This window comes from Myotis myotis, unplaced genomic scaffold, assembly GCF_014108235.1.
Source record: "Myotis myotis isolate mMyoMyo1 unplaced genomic scaffold, mMyoMyo1.p scaffold_m19_p_18, whole genome shotgun sequence".
NCBI classification, from domain to species: Eukaryota; Metazoa; Chordata; class Mammalia; order Chiroptera; family Vespertilionidae; genus Myotis; species Myotis myotis.
In genome coordinates this window covers 14,582,127-14,598,064 of record NW_023416322.1, presented here as the reverse complement: position 1 = coordinate 14,598,064, position 15,938 = coordinate 14,582,127, and the positions used below count along the sequence as shown (strand labels likewise).

The following is a 15,938-nucleotide window of genomic DNA, read 5'->3' as shown; positions in this document are numbered from 1 at the left end:
GGGGAGAGGCCGGTGGGAGCCCGAACTACAAAATACTCAGCCTGGATCCGCAAGCAAAGTAAATGCCCCGAGCGCCAGGCGGGGCGTCCCCGCCTCAGGGTGTCACATCACCTCGTGACGACGACCCGCGGGCCAATCAGCGGGCGCCTTCTCCCGGCGCGGGAGCCAATCGGGAGCTCCCGGAGGCGGAGGAGAAGGCAGGGCTGGAAGGAGCCCGGGGGACGACTCGGTCGAGGAGGACTAGGCGCCTCCCGGCCGGGCACGAAGAGGAGGGAGGAACTGGGGGAGACAAAGAGGCCCAGGTGACCCGTGAGTTTACCGATGCGCCCCGAGGGGTACCCCTAGGCCTAGGGCCAGGTCCCACAGCGGAGAAGGTCGGATCTGCACCCTCGCGCCAGCACAGCTGCCCGTCAAGGTCGGACGCTGCCTTCAGAGCAGACAGCGCCACGTTTCGTAAATGCGTGCTCTCTCCGCAGAGGAAACGCACCCGAAGGCGTTCCAATCCAAATAAAGCGATTCCGTTAGATTCTGCTCTTGTGAAGTTGGAATCCCCCCACCCCCACGCCCCGACAAGTGAGGCGGGTGAGGCTGGGTGACGGAGCAGACGCTGTCGCTCAGCATTCGCCCTGGGGCCACCACGTGTGGTTAGTCATTACTGGACACACGCATTCAGCAGGTTCAGTGGGTTCCAGGTACCAAACTTGTTTTGAACGGTGTGTGCCAGACACTCTCATGGGCTCTGGGGTGTAAAAAATAAAAAAAGGGACACGGTCTCTGTTTTCAAAAGCACATGTGGTCCCTGGACCGTGTGGCTCGCTGGTGGGAACAGGGGCCCGCGCACCAAAGGGTCGTGGGTTCGAATCCCTGGCAAGGGCACGTACCTGCGTTGCAGGTTCGCTGTCTGCCCTCGGTGGGGGTGTCCGTGCGGGAGGCAACAAGTTGATGTGTCTCTCTCACAACAATCTCTCTCTCTCTCTCTCTCTCTCTCTCTCTCTCTCTCTCTCTCTCCCTCCCTCCCTCCCTTCCACTCTCTAAAAAGCAATGGAAAATATATCCTCTGGTAAGGATTAACAACAAAGAAAATAGAGCACATGTAGCCCTGCGAGTCTTCCTGGACTAGAGGAAAAGTCAGTCCTGCTACTTCTTCTTTTCTTCTTTCTTTTTTAAAAATATATATTTTATTGATTTTTTACAGAGAGGAAGGGAGAGAGATAGAGAGCCAGAAACATCGATGAGAGAGAAACATCGATCAGCTGCCTCCTGCACATCCCCCACTGGGGATGTGCCCGCAACCCAGGCACATGCCCTTGACCGGAATCAAACCCGGGACCCCTCGGTCCGCAGGCCGACGCTCTATCCACCGAGCCAAACCGGTTTCGGCTGCTACTTCTTGAGAAAGAAAATTACCAAAACCAAAAAAACCCACACACACCCAACTCTGAATAATTATAATTAAACTGAAATTAAAACTAAGGGTTTCTCACAATAGATTTAATCTTTTTTTTATTATTATTGATTTTTCACAGAGAGGAAGGGAGAGAGATAGAGAGCCAGAAACATTGATCAGCTGCCTCCTGCACATCTCCCACTGGAGATGTGCCGGCAACCCAGGTACATGCCCTTGACCGGAATCGAACCTGGGACCCTTCAGTCTGCAGGCCGATGCTCCATCCACTGAGCCAAACTGGTTTCGGCAATAGATTTAATCTTAAATACAGTAAGTGTTAAATACATACTTGCTGAATGACTGCGGCTAACAAGCATTGAATATTTAAAATATTTGCTTTGCAAATGAATCCTTCCCACCCCCCCCAAAAAAAAAAACTTGTAAATTTCCTCTGCAAATACGTGTTTCTAAACATTTATTTGGTCATTATTTCATTTTACTGAGCCATGTTCTCTGAATGAAAAAATAACTAAATACGGAATCCAAAGGCCTTCAGTATTAAGAAGTTTTTTTGGATTTCTGAAAAATTGGCTAATTGTATTGCATGTATTGCATAATATTCAGCACAACTTACTCAGTATTTAAGGGCACTTTTAAGTCCTTCATGTACTATGAAACCTACGTAGCGCGCGCTCGCTCTCTCTCTCTCTCTCTCTCTCTCTCTCTCACACACACACACACACACACACACACACACACACACACAAAGCTGTTCAGAAAAGGAATCCAATGGGTAGAATTTTAAGTGGACCTTTCTTTGCGTGCTCGACTTGTACCTCCATTATACATATTGATAGTAAACATTCAGGTATCTACAAACGTCCCACTCCCTTTCTGAAAGCAGAAACTGGCAGATAACATTGGGAGAGCATCAGACCTAGAGCTCTAGGCTACCTGGGTTTGAATACCAACTTCAGTACATACTCACTAGCTGCAGGACCTTGGGCAAGTTACTTATGTTCTATAACCATTCATGTTTCATAGGATTGCTCTTATGAGGATCAAATAAGTAAATGACACCTGGTGCATGGTTTGGACATTCTCAACTAGTTAACAATTATTAAGGTAGTCTGCTGTAGTGGTTAAGGGGCCAGACTCGAGGTCCCATTGGCCCGGACTCAAATCCTAGCTCTCACTAGCTGCATGACTTTGCATTAGTTACTCTGTGCCTCAGCTTCTACAACTGGAAAATGAAGACTATTCTTCATGAAAATATTGTGAGAAATAAATGGCTAGAAAATATAAAGCACCTAAGTGGTGCCTGAGTGACCTCTGACCTAGAGTAATACTCTGTAAATGTTACCCATAACCACTATCATCAACTCATATTTCCTCAAAGTCATATCTCAGTCTCATGTTATCTTAGATTTGACCCTATCTTGTCTATTCAAGGCTGCATGGATTGTCCTGGAATTACTCCAAGCTTTTCAGACTGGATTTATAATTGCAGAGCCTCTCCCTAGAGGGTGCTCTGTGGATGCCCCCTAAAGGGCAGCACACAATGGCGTCTACTAACTACTTTTGGCCTAACAGGAGGTAGTTTTCCTATCATTCAGTTGAATGAACCACCATGCGATATATCTAGACAAGAGTTAGATGATGTCTATATTGGACCACGTATATTGTGGTTAGGATTCATGAATTCCATGGAAGACAGCTATGTGAGATCTAGAATTTCTTCTGCTTTTAAGTTTCTGTGATTTACAAAAAGTAAAATTAGGTATTTCCAAGGAAAGCCATTAGACAAAATTCACATACCTATTTCAACCAAGTTGTGTAAAATAAAGAATGGAGTTCAGAAAGTGGGAAACTCAGCAGTATCTCTTTATTGTGTCATTCTAATCTATTAGCCTCACCTTCTCTCGCTGGAGGGTTGCATGGTAGATACTTATTAACCAGTTTAGTCATAAATCATATAAACATCATACATTCGGATGTATTAGTGTAATGTAGCATGAACCTTCATCTCTGCCAGCGAGGGCACGACTGGGAGCATCACTTGGCTGGGAGTCCAGATGATATTGAGCTATATTATGGGTGTGGAATGCCAAGTCTGAGAGAGATTTGAGTAAGGAATAGTTCAACGATATGAGATCTGGAAGCCAAGGTCCAAGAAGCTATTAGGAGTGATGTGGCTGTTCCTGGGCAAAGGTTTCCTGCAGTCTAAGAGGGTAAGCTGCAAAGCAGAGCAGTGCCACTAAATGTAAAATCCATTTTTCATGGGGCGGGAGTAGATCTTAGCAGCCTGGCCTTCAGTGTGCACCACTATTACCGTGCTCGGTTCCTGTGAACGGCCACAGCTATGCTGTTCTATGCTGTGGCATGATTACATTGGGAATGAAGGGATGGAGGAGGCTTAATCATTTCAGGATCTCTTTAAGAAACTGACATCAAAATTAAATGACAAAAAATAGATACAAGACTTTCAAGGACATCCTGAAGCTTAATCTACATTAACTTGATGGTAATTCCACCTCTGCTCACCCCCACCCTTGTCATCCTTGTTGGATGGGAACCTGCCCGGATTCAAGAATTGTTCAGTAAAGCCAATTAGACCTTTAAATGTGCTCAGTTGAATTTTTGTTCTTCATATAATGTATATGTCTCTCCCCCTCCAAACTAAGCTTCAGTCTAAGTCATATTTGAATCTCCTGCTCTTAGTGTTCCCGGAAAGGGGACCTAGCCCTGAGCGTGTGGGTTCTGCCAGTAGTGTGTGGGTTCATGATTCACACAGAAAAGATTTCATAACACAAGTTCAGGTGATGTTGAGAGTACATTTATTAAAGCTGGGGACAGTGAAACAAGCCTTGCCCTTGCCAGTGTTGTTCAATGGTTAGAACATCTGCCCAATATTCATCAGTTTTCTAGGTGTGTCCTTTCAGGGTCTAGATCTCCACTGATTGATTGGTTGTCACCAATACAGTGTATCCAATGCAGCCGGTCCTGTGTTCACCCATGGTGTTGCTTGTCTGGTTGCTTGTTGCTTTTCTGGGCCTGAAGTTGAAATATAACTGAGGCCTAAATGTTATCTCTAGGCCTAAAAGATCAGGGGGTCTAAACCAAATGACCAGCGATACGCTGGGGGAGGAAAGGTCACCCTGGGGACCAGGTCCCGCCCTATAATTGTCCTTTGCTAGGTACCCAAAGCTTTCAGCCCTGGTGGCCTTCTGTACCTGGCCCATCATCCTTGCTCTGCTCATGTCTCTCTAACTGCCTACCACACTTCTAAAAAAAGTGTGACGTCCCTCAAGAGAGCAACCCTGTGATCTGATGTCTATGAGACCACCCTCAAGAGAGCACAATCTTAACTCTGCTGGAATCCAATCCCTCTTTGCTTTCTCCCACCTTCATGCAATCTCGAATGCATAAAAGAAACTGCAAACTGTTATTCTCTGAAGCATTTGTCTCAATCTGTTGAGATCTCACTTCCAGGTGTATCTTCTGTTTGGACATTCTTATTTCAACATGTGCTTCTGACAGACTGGCTATCCTAGTATATAGATCCAAGTTCCCACAGCCCACTCTTTGGGCTTGATTAACTTGCTATGAAGCACCATGCTTGGGTAAAAATTGCTATTTAATATTTTAACCCTGCTGACTTGGCTTCTGTAATTATTTGCTTGCTAAAAATAATATAAAAGTTATTTTGATTTTCTAGACTTAAGTTATCCCATTCGACTGAATACTCCATTGATTGTGGTTTGAATACACCCATCGATAATGATCTTACTGGTCTTTCGAAACACATTCCTCTGCACCTGGAGACCAGGACAGCACAATTACTCTAAATGGCCTCAGTGGCTCCAGATAAAGTGTTTCCGTTGACGCAGTGGTCCCAAGACCCAAAACTATAATTAATCTTTGTAACTAACTTGCTCAATCTAAGCTTCTGTAACAAACTGCTTTTTGCAAACCAGGTTCCTCATTCCAAACCTTGAGATGTAATCAATACCTTTGTGATATTTGCCTATATAAGTCTGATGTTTCTGCCAAGGGGCCACTGCGAGATTTGGAGAGCATTGCCCCCTCGTAGTAGTCCCGGCTTTGAAATAAATGTGACTCCTTAATTCGGCTTCTTGAGGCGTCCTTGTGTGATTCGCGGGGTACAATACAACAGCTAGAGCAGCTCCTAGGACTCAGGAAAACATTTTACTTAGTCGATTACCAGTTTATTATAAAAGGATACGATTCAGGAACAGCCAGATGGAAGAGACAAAGAGGAGACGTAGGAAGAAACATATTGGGCAAGGCATACGGGAAAGGGTGGGTGCAGAGCTACCATGCCCTATGCGCTACTCTCCCTGCACATCCATGAGTTCACTAGCCCAATAGCTCTCCCAGCCCAGTCCTTTTGGACTTTTATGGAGGCTTCATTACATAGGAACGGTTAGTTAGATCATTGGCATAATATGATCACCTATGGCATAGGTGATTGATTCAGCCTCCAGCCCCTTTTCCTTCCCTGGACCTGTGTGTGTGTGTGTGTGGGGGGGGGGGGGGCGGGGGGTAAAGGTGGGGGGGCGTATGACTAAAAGTTTCAACCTTCTAATCACATAGTAGGCGCCATTGGCGACCCGCTGCCATCCTTAGGTGCTTTCCAAAGGTTACCTTATTAACATGACAAAAGACCATTATTGTTCTCTTCACAGAAACAAAGGTTTTAGGATCTCAGCCAGAAATGGGAATGAAGACCAAATACATATTTCTTTTTTAAAAAATTTAAGTTCTTTATTGCTTCAAGTATTACATAAGTCTCCTTTTCTCCTCACTGACCACTCCCCAGCCACTCCCACCCCCCAGCACATGCCCTCTCCTCCCTCCCTCCCTCCAAATATGTATTTCTTATTGTAAATCATAATGCCGCATTGGTATGGTAGTCGATGTATTAGCTACCATAGCAAGACTAATTCCTGATCTCCAGGCTTGAGGGTGTGGGGTTGCTAATGTGCTGTCCCTTTGGTCAGGACTGAAGGAGCTGGGCATGGCTGAGTGTGCAGATTGGAGGGGATACCTACAGCAGAGGCAGACTAGCAGGGCAGAGAAGAAATCACACCACATTATGCACTCGGTGCCACCAGCGCGCCATGTCCATATTTATCATGACATCTTCCTCATGATCTGCTAAGAAATGCTCTCCACCGTCTCTCAATTTAGCTAAATCCTTCCCATCCTTTATGGTCCAGATCAGCTCAATTCCCACCTCCTTCCTAAATCCATCTCATGATTGTGGTCCCGAGACCTCTCCCGCTCCTGACTCTGGTAACACTGTTAAAAACACTCACTGAACTCTTCCTGGCAATGTTACCTAGCTTTTTCTTTGCATATTTCTCCAAGTAAAATATGAAGTTTTAATAAATCAATAAAAATAGCTATCATTTGCTAAGTAACTACTATAAACTGTTAGAGATAGGCTCCACCAAGGCAGGTTCCCATTTGTCCCCAGTAGCAGGACAGCACCAGGCACAGAATAGGTGCTCAAGAAATATCAGTACTTGTAAAAAACGCATTCGGGCACAATGTGAAAAGCATATCTCATTTAATTCTAACTCCCTCCCCATGTCCTACCACACACACACACACACACACACACACACACGCTCTTTAATGAATTATGTATCTTTATCCCACTTCACAGATTAAAATTGAAACTGATATTAAGAGATGTTGAGTAATCTATTTAAGGACACATGACTGATCTCTCTGACTCTAAAACTTCTTTTTTTAAGGAATTTATTTTGGCCCTAACCGGTTTGGCACAGTGGATAGAGAGTCGGCCTGTGGACAGAAGGGTCCCAGGTTCAATTCTGGTCAAGGGCATGTACCTTGGTTGTGGGCACATCCCCAGTAGGGACTGTGCAGGAGGCAGCTGAATTGATATTTCTCTCTCTCATCAATGTTTCTAACTCTCTCTCCCTCTCCCTTCCTCTCTGTAAAAAATCAACAAATACATTTTTTTAAAAGAATTAATTTTGTTATTAATATTTTTTAATCCTTACTCGAGGATACTTTCCCATTGATTTTTAGAGAGACTGGAAGAGAGAAGGAAAGACAGAGAGAAACAGATCAATTGGTTGCCTCCTGCATGTGCCCTGACCAGGGCCTGGGGTGGGGAGAAGCCTGCAACTGATGTACATGCCCTTGACCAGAATCAAACCCAGACCCCTTCGATCCACGCTCTATCCACTGAGCCAAACCAGCTAGGGCTAAAATTTCTCTTAACCAGGATTCTATAAATAGAACAAACTTGGAATGGCACAATCAGAACATTCCATCACCGGGGTAACATCTCAATGGACTGATCCGCATGAGTGGACCTCAAATAGGCTTTGGATTGCTGCATGTTAAAGGTAATTTAAAATAATGTACTTGAAGAAACAATAATATATTTACTTGTGGTTTCACTTTTCATGGTTTCAGTTAACTCATGATCGACCACAGTCCAAAACATTAAATAAAAATTTCCAGGGAGAGAGAGAGAGAGAGAGAGAAAGAGAGTGAGGGAGAGAGAAACCACATTCACATAAATTTTATTACAGTATATTGTTAAAATTATGCTATTTTATTATTGTTATTAATCGTTTACTTTGCCTAATTTATAAATTAAAATTTTATCAGAGATATATATGTATAGAAAAAAATTGTATATAAAGGCTCAGTACTATCCAAAGTTTTAGGCATCCACTGAGGGGAGGGGTCTTGGAATGTATCCCCCCAGGATAAGGGAGGACTATGTATACAGTAGATTCTCATTATTGTTGTACTTATGTTCTATAAAGTTTCCCAAACACTGACTTAGCGAATACTAAACACCTGGCTCCTGATGGAAGTACAGGACTAGGTTCCTGCCAGCCTCTGGTGACAACATTTTTGTCAACAATCAATACATAACCTTGTTTTATGTGTGTTTCTGTTTAAAGGCCCCTCATTTAATACATATTAAATATCCTATCTAATAATAGACAAACATGGTAATTGACCATACCTTTGCTATGCCTCCCATTGGCTAATCAGCGTGATATGCAAATTAACCCAACCAAGATGGCGGCCAGCAGCCATGCAGCTGAAGCGAGCAGGAGGCTTGCTTGCTCCAGTGATGGAGGAAGCCAAGGTTCCCCGCCTGCCATGGCCTGGCTCTGAGCTCCGAAAGCAACAAAGTTTCAATTATAGAAGGTAAATAAATCCCAGAATAAAAAAAAAAAAAAAAGAGAAAAAGGAGAGGCTGGGAGCTTCAGTTGCCAGCCAGCCTGAAAACGGCCCTCAGCCCCTCACCCAGACTGGCCAGGCACCCCAGTGGGGACCCCCCACCCTGAAGGGGGTGTGACCAGCTGCAAACAGCCATCAGCCCCTCACCTAGGCTGGCCAGGCACCCAAGCGGGACCCCCACCCTGATCCGGGACACCCTTCAGGGCAAACCAGCCAGCCCCCACCCGTGCACCAGGTCTCTAGCCTATATAGTAAAAGGGTAATATGCAAACTGACCCTAACAGCAGAAAGACTGGGAATGACTGATCACTATGACACACACTGACCACCAGGGGGCAGACGCTCAATGCAGGAACTGCCCTCTGGCGGTCAGTGCGCTTCCACATGGGGGAGCTCTGCTCAGCCACAAGCTAGGCTGATGGCTGCCAGTACAGCGGTGGTACTCTCCCGCCTCCTCAGCAGCGCTAAGGATGTCTGACTGCAGCTTAGGTCTGCTCCCCGCTGGCAAGTGGACATCCCCCGAGGGCTTCCGGGCTGCCAGAGGGATGTCTGATTGCCAGCTTAGGCCCAATCCCCTGGGGAGCGGGCCTAAGCCAGCTGGTGGTTATCCCCTGAGGGGCCCCAGACTGCGAGAGGGCACAGGCCGGGCTGAGGGACACCCTCTCGCCCCCTGCCAAGTGCACAAATTTTTATGCACCGGGCCTCTAGTGATGTAATAAAAGTTGATTCATTAACTGAACTCATGGCCAGTGATACTATAAGTGGTGCCTGCACAAAGCTTGTCTAATAAACATTTTCTCCATAAGAACCATCACAGCCTCTTGTACTTAGGATCACTACATAGCATGGCTACGCTTGAGGGGCATTCTAAACAGTGAAATCAACAAAAAGCACCAAAGTGCAAAAACTGTAACGCTAAATAGACATGAAAAGGACATTTGTTTGCAGTATGAGAACTGACCTTCGCTGGGGATATGCTAGTCAGGGAGACTCAAATGTGTTACTTCTTTGCCCGTGCCTGCGAACAACTATGAAGGTGCCGCAAGTATTGATTTCGGGGTAACAACTAAATTTTAGTGAGTAGGTGAATTTGCAAATATGGAGTCCATGAATAATAAGGATGTATTCAAAGTCCTTTTAAAAGCCATAGGTTATGCCCATTACTTATCTCCATTAAGTGACTATAACCCCCCCCCCACTCTTTTTAAATAACTGTTACTTCAACCTTAATTTTTTTTTAAAAGAATAGTTTATTAATTTCCTTTTTTTTCAAGAGAGAGAGGAAGGGCGAGGGAGAGAGAAACATTGTCTCGAAGGTACAACATAGACGGGCTGCTTCTTACATGCCCCCCACCGGGGATGAAGCCCGAAACCCAACCCAGGCTTGTGCCTTGACTGAGATTCCAACCAGCACAGGATGACACCCAACCAACTGAGCCACACCGGCCAGGGCACATACAGAGCCAACTAGATTCATAGGCATGGGACCTCGACACTCGCATAGGGCCCCTGTGCTCAGAAGGGCCCCACACTTGGTTTAATGCTTGGAATTCTCAATGCGTTTTGAACAACAGGCCCCGCATTTTCACTTGGCTCTGCATTACGTTATGTATTAGCTGGTCCAGGTGACACTACAAGTAAACAGATTAACCCAGGAACAAAAATATTACTTTTTTATCCAATTGAACAAGTCCTTTTTCCCACAGCACCTAATGTATTAAAATTCCCATTCATTGAGGGCTGGCAATAATGAGCTCTTGATATGTATTAGTGTTACACAAAAACCGGCGAAGAACCAAGCAACACTTAGAGAGATGGAGTTACATTTATGACGCGCGGGCCCAGAGGAAAATGTCTCTCAAATTCTGGGTGAAATCACACAGGAAGTTTCTTCTATTTATACTATCTTACCCTCTTGGTCTCCCCAATATGGGTTTTTTCCGGTTCTCTTTGCAAGTTCTTAAAGGGCCCTATGTGCTGGCGCTTTGAGACCTGGACCAAAGGCTTGGCCTGGTGCCAGCACTGATAACTTCGTCTGGGGAAGGTTTAATGGCCTCTCTGAAATGGGAGTAGTCTTATTTTCCTTATTACTTAAGCCAGCAAGCACCTACAGAAGCCAGAAACAGCAGGGTTAACATTTCAAACAGCAGTTTTTATATCAGATGGATACTTCATTCGCTCATTTAATCCTTATGACACCATGTGAGTTGGGTATTATTGACACTTAACATATAAGGAGACTGAGGCCTAGTGAAGGTAACTTGGTGTTAGCATGGCTTGAGTAGGAACCATATTTTCTTGTTTCCACTACATTAGATAATTAATTGGTGATTGGGATAGAATTAGCCTTATTGAGGTCAATTTAATTCTTTAGTGTTAATTGAGTGTAAAATATTTTGTCTTCATTTTTTTTTTTTTTTAATCCTCACCCAAGGATATTTTTTCCATTGATTTCTAAAGAGAGAGTGGAAGGGAGGGAGGAGGGGGAGAGAGAGAAAAACACATGGACTGGTTGCCTCCTGCACTCGCCCCTACCATGGCTGGGGAACCTGCAACTGAGGTACCTTCCCTTGACTGGGAATTTTGAATCCTTTGGACCAAGGGCTAATGCTCTAACCACTGAACAACCGGCCAGGGCTCTTCCTTCAATTTAATCTCGCAAGATCCAATGTAGGAAGGTTATCTTCTCATTTCTCTTTTCACTTTTGTAATTGACATTTTGCTTATTTCCTTAAATCACTTGAATACCAAGGGCTCATTTTCTGGTGGGTTGTACATTATCTTTTGTATTGTGAGCCTACATCACTGGATTTATACCTTCAAAAAGGTCAATTGGTCAATTGCTTTTTATTGGGCTCCTAAATTATACTGAGCTCAAACTCCAAAAGTTATTGTGAAAGATCTGATATCTGCCCAGCCAGTGTGGCTCAGTGGTTGAGCGTTGACCCATGAACCAGGAGGTCACAATTCTATTCCCTGCCAGGGCACATGCCTGAGTTTCGGGCTTGATCCCCAGTAGGGGGTATGCAGGCAGCAGCCAATCAATGATTCTTTCTCATTACTGATATTTCTACTCCTCTCTCCATCTCCCTTCCTCTCTCTGAAATCAATAAAAACGTATTTCTTAAAAAGAGAGAATATGATGCCTGAGCCCAGTGATTTTCCAAGGGAGACTGGAAACAGTCAGGTATTGCAAATTTTAAAAATACTTGTGGCACGCCTGTTGAAGGTCGCTGATCTAGTCCACCATCGTCATTTATTTTTATTTTACTTTTAAAATATATTTTTATTTATTTCAGGAAGGAAGGGAGAGGAAGAGAGAGAGAGATGAGAGAGAAACATTGATCAGCTGCCTCCTACATGCCCCCTACTGGGGATGGAGCCAGCAACCAGGGCATGTACTCTGACCGGGAATCGAACTGTGATCTCCTGGGAATCGAACTGTAACCTCCTTATTCTTAGGTTAATGCTCAACCACTGAGCCACACTGGTTGGTTTGCCATAGTTATTTAAATGGAAGTTCTGTTCATCTATATATAATGTTAATGTGAGATTATTTATACTGATTTTCTAAAATTAAAACATTAAAAACCTTTCTGCCAACTTTTGATTATATGCTATTTATAAATTGAGTTACTTTGTATAAAGAACGATTACCCTTATTTTTTCTGAAATTAACCCAGGTTGAATAGATTGAATACTTCTAAGTAATCAGTCCATTTACAAATTTAGTTAACACAAGATCTATAAATATTTTAAACTTCCTTTGTAAATTTAACATCTGATTTTTAAGCACTTCAAATGCCTGAAAAGACAAATGTACAGTTCTAACAAGCAAAATCTTCCTAAGTACTTAACAACCTTTATACATTTTAAAATTTATGTTCTACTATAGCCAATTTACTGTTGTTGTTTTTTTTCTGTATTTGTTATAATAAAATTCCTTTGGATATTTATTGTGAAAGAAAGATCCAAAATGTGAATTTGGTTGTTTCTGGATCAAAAGTGATTTTAGCTTTTCTACCTTGTGCTTTTCTGTATTTTCTTAAAATTTTTTTATAATCAGAAGAAATAACAAAATACCCTAAAAGCAAGAATCAATGCATAGTATCTAAAAACCAAAATGTATTATTCTACTATATCCTTTTTAAAAAAATAAAACTTTTTTTCCCTCTGAAGAAACATCAACAAACAAAAAAAGACCTTAGAAAACAGTAATAAAAATGGAGGGAGGTGTGGGGTGAGGGCAGCAGTGGTGGTATTTTGCAGGAGGAGAGAGAAGACTGGCTCACACCTGATTGTGAACAGTGCTGGCTTCTGGATCAATCAGGCAACTAACTGATGGTATTTTTTTAAAATTTGTTTGCAGGACACGAAGCACCACCTTATGATTAGTCTGTCAGCATAATGACAACTATAAACAGGACCAATGAAACAATTATAAAATGCAAAGTCGACAGACAACGTCTCCTGAAAGAGATCAATGAAAAGCGTGAATCCAACTGTTTGGTGGAAAGAAGCAATCAAGTCAGCTTACTGAGAGTTCAGCGGAGGCACTTCAGTTGTGCCTATAAGTGCCATATTCATTCCCAAACCAAAGAACCTGTGCCCGACAGTGGCAGGAGCTCCTGGGTCAAACTGAGTCTCCTTGCTCACATAGAGAAGAGGCACTTTCCATCAAAAAGTAAGATGTTATGGGTAGGCTTCCCACCCAATCGACAGGAGGGATAATTGTATAATCAGGGAGAATGTCATAGTGGTGCTCTGGGATAGCTTAAGGACAACCTGTCTGAAGGGAAAGCATCAGTCAACGAGGCTAGTTGATGGAGGTTCTCATTTTCTTGTGCCTACAGAATCCCAGGCGCAACATCCAGGAGGCCTCATTTAATATAGGCTCTAGGTGGGTCCTGGGGCCTGCATTCTCCGCAGGCCAAGGTGATTCTGATGCTGATGGCCTGAGAACCATATTTTGAGAAAAGTTGTGATAGGTAATTATAACGGACCACAACAGCTTAGGAGGCCGCCTATCTCGCCAAATTTTGTTGCCTCTGCAAAAATTTCATGTGCAAAGTTGAGATAAAATGGAAATTATTTTGATGACAAATATTAAACAAAAGGCCCCAGAAACAATAAAATGTGGACGGAGGTTGGGGTGAGGGTGTGCCCTGGGGGTAGTATTTTGCAGGAGGAAGAAGAGGAACTGGTAGCTACCTTGATTGTGAATACTTGTTTCTAATTCAAGGCAAACAACTGATGATGTTTTTCTCCTTTATTTGAAAAAAAAAGAGAAGAAAAGTAAAGTAAAAGGAGAGTATAATTATATTAAATACAACCAACACATGATTCAGTTGGATCAGAAACAAAAGAATCGCTATATTGGCGATTTGGAGATTTAACTTCTTTGATGAGGGGGTCGTGACTTGCATTTGCCCCACGCTCCTGGTAGGTGGTGTTGAGAGGATGAAACAGAATGGCCTGGACAAGTGAGGTTCTCCATTATGTGTTAAAGTTAATCTGTAACAGTCAGGTGTTTATTTTACATTAAAATGTAACTCCTTTAGGAGGAGGAATGCCTTTAGTGTTCCTAATTATAGTGTTACCTTTTATTCTGGTTGAATTACTTGGAGCTAGATGAGTTAAATCACAGGTAGTAGGTTAATTCTCACAAGTTTATTTTATTTTTTATTTTTTAAAATATATTTTATTGATTTTTTACAGAGAGAAAGGGAGAGGGTTAGAGAGTTAGAAACATCGATGAGAGAGAAACATCAACCAGCTGCCTCCTGCACACTCCCCACTGGGGATGTGCCCACAACCAAGTTACATGCCCTTGACTGGAATCGAACCCAGGACCCTTCAGTCCCCAGGCCAACGCTCTATCCACTGAGCCAAACCGGTTAGGGCAATTCTCACAAGTTTAATAGTGAACATTAAAATCCACCTCCTATGACATAGTTTACCTCTTTACATGAATGCACATGGTTTTCTACAAAACAGAGTCTAACGAGTATAATTTCCATAACCAACATGCATGATATAGAGGCTAGAAGCCCACAATTCTGGAACATTAAAATAAACCTTTAAATACTGCAGAAAAGCTCTTTGTTCCTTTTAAGTGAACAGAATTAAACAGAAACTTTATGATGACAAGATGCTGGATAAGTACAGACCTAATGTAAATGTTATGGGAATCGGTATGTGAATCCATGGTCTTTCTTTAATTAGCCTAAACTAGTAGTTCTCAAAGGGTGGTCTGGGAATACTGAGGGCTTATTTTCTTTTTATATCCACACGTGGAGAGTCCCTGGGTATTAGAGAAGGGTGCTGACATTTGTTGGAGTGTCTGCTTTATTCTGAATACTGTTGAAGTTTGAAAAAGTCAACAATAATACCCTTCTGTTCCTAAACTGGCTTTACATCGACTGAGAGACAGATGGAGGTAAAAATGGTGGCTTTGTTGCTGGAAAGAAAATCTATATTGGGGGCATTGGCTTAAAAGCAGTCAAAGGTGAACTCACCCCAAGAGAGAACTTAGCCCAATCCACACCACGAGTTTGGGCCTGCCACACTAGACTGAGAGCACACCCCTTGCCCCAGAGGCCAGCAGATGCAACGAGAAAACCCTCGTTTGTAAACGTTACCTCCCAAATTTGATGAACATTACAGTACTCTAGTAGGCCCTCAACAAATGCGCAATGAATCAAATAGTAAACATCATTAATGATAAAATAGCATCCCCTTTATTAGGTTGGCCCTCTTCTGTCCTCTGAATGCCGAAGAACACCTGCACTCAATACTGGGCCCTCTTTCATCATCTACCCTTGGTTTCTAGGTGATCTCAGCCCAGACAGTCCCGCTCTGTTCCAGGACTCAAAATCTCATCTCTAGTCTGAGGACTCCCAAATTTCTGCTTCTGCCTTGACCTTTCTCCTGAGTTCTGGACAGGTCTATCAGATAGCATGTATCAGATTGCCACCTCTCCCTGATGTTATGTGAAATTTACCATCGCCCAAACAGAATTCCTATCCTCCACCCCACAACCTACTCACCCTTGACCCCTGCTCATCTCAGAAAATGGCCATAGAACGAGTCATACCTTTGACTCCCCTCTTTGTCTCACATTCCACGTCCAATCTGTCAGGAAGTTCTGTCAGCTCTTCCTTCAAAATCAGTCCTGAATCTGACTACTGCTACCACCCAGAGCCAACCCATGATCATCTCTCTCCCAAAGTACAGCAGGGACCTCACATCTGTCCCCCAGCCTCTGCTCTTGCCACCTCCCACATGT

The 15,938-nt window shown here is 43.5% G+C and overlaps 1 protein-coding gene across 1 annotated transcript in view; it reads left to right on the top strand.

The window, feature by feature from the left end:
- SPATA45 (spermatogenesis associated 45) overlaps positions 1 to 15,938 on the top strand; it is a 39,778-nt gene that overhangs the window by 22,394 nt on the left and 1,446 nt on the right. Inside the window, exon 2 of the mRNA XM_036343494.1 lies at positions 13,020 to 13,334. Coding sequence (XP_036199387.1) covers positions 13,058 to 13,334 — 277 coding nt within the window. The 5' untranslated portion in view covers positions 13,020 to 13,057. The remainder of the gene's footprint in view (positions 1 to 13,019; positions 13,335 to 15,938) is intronic.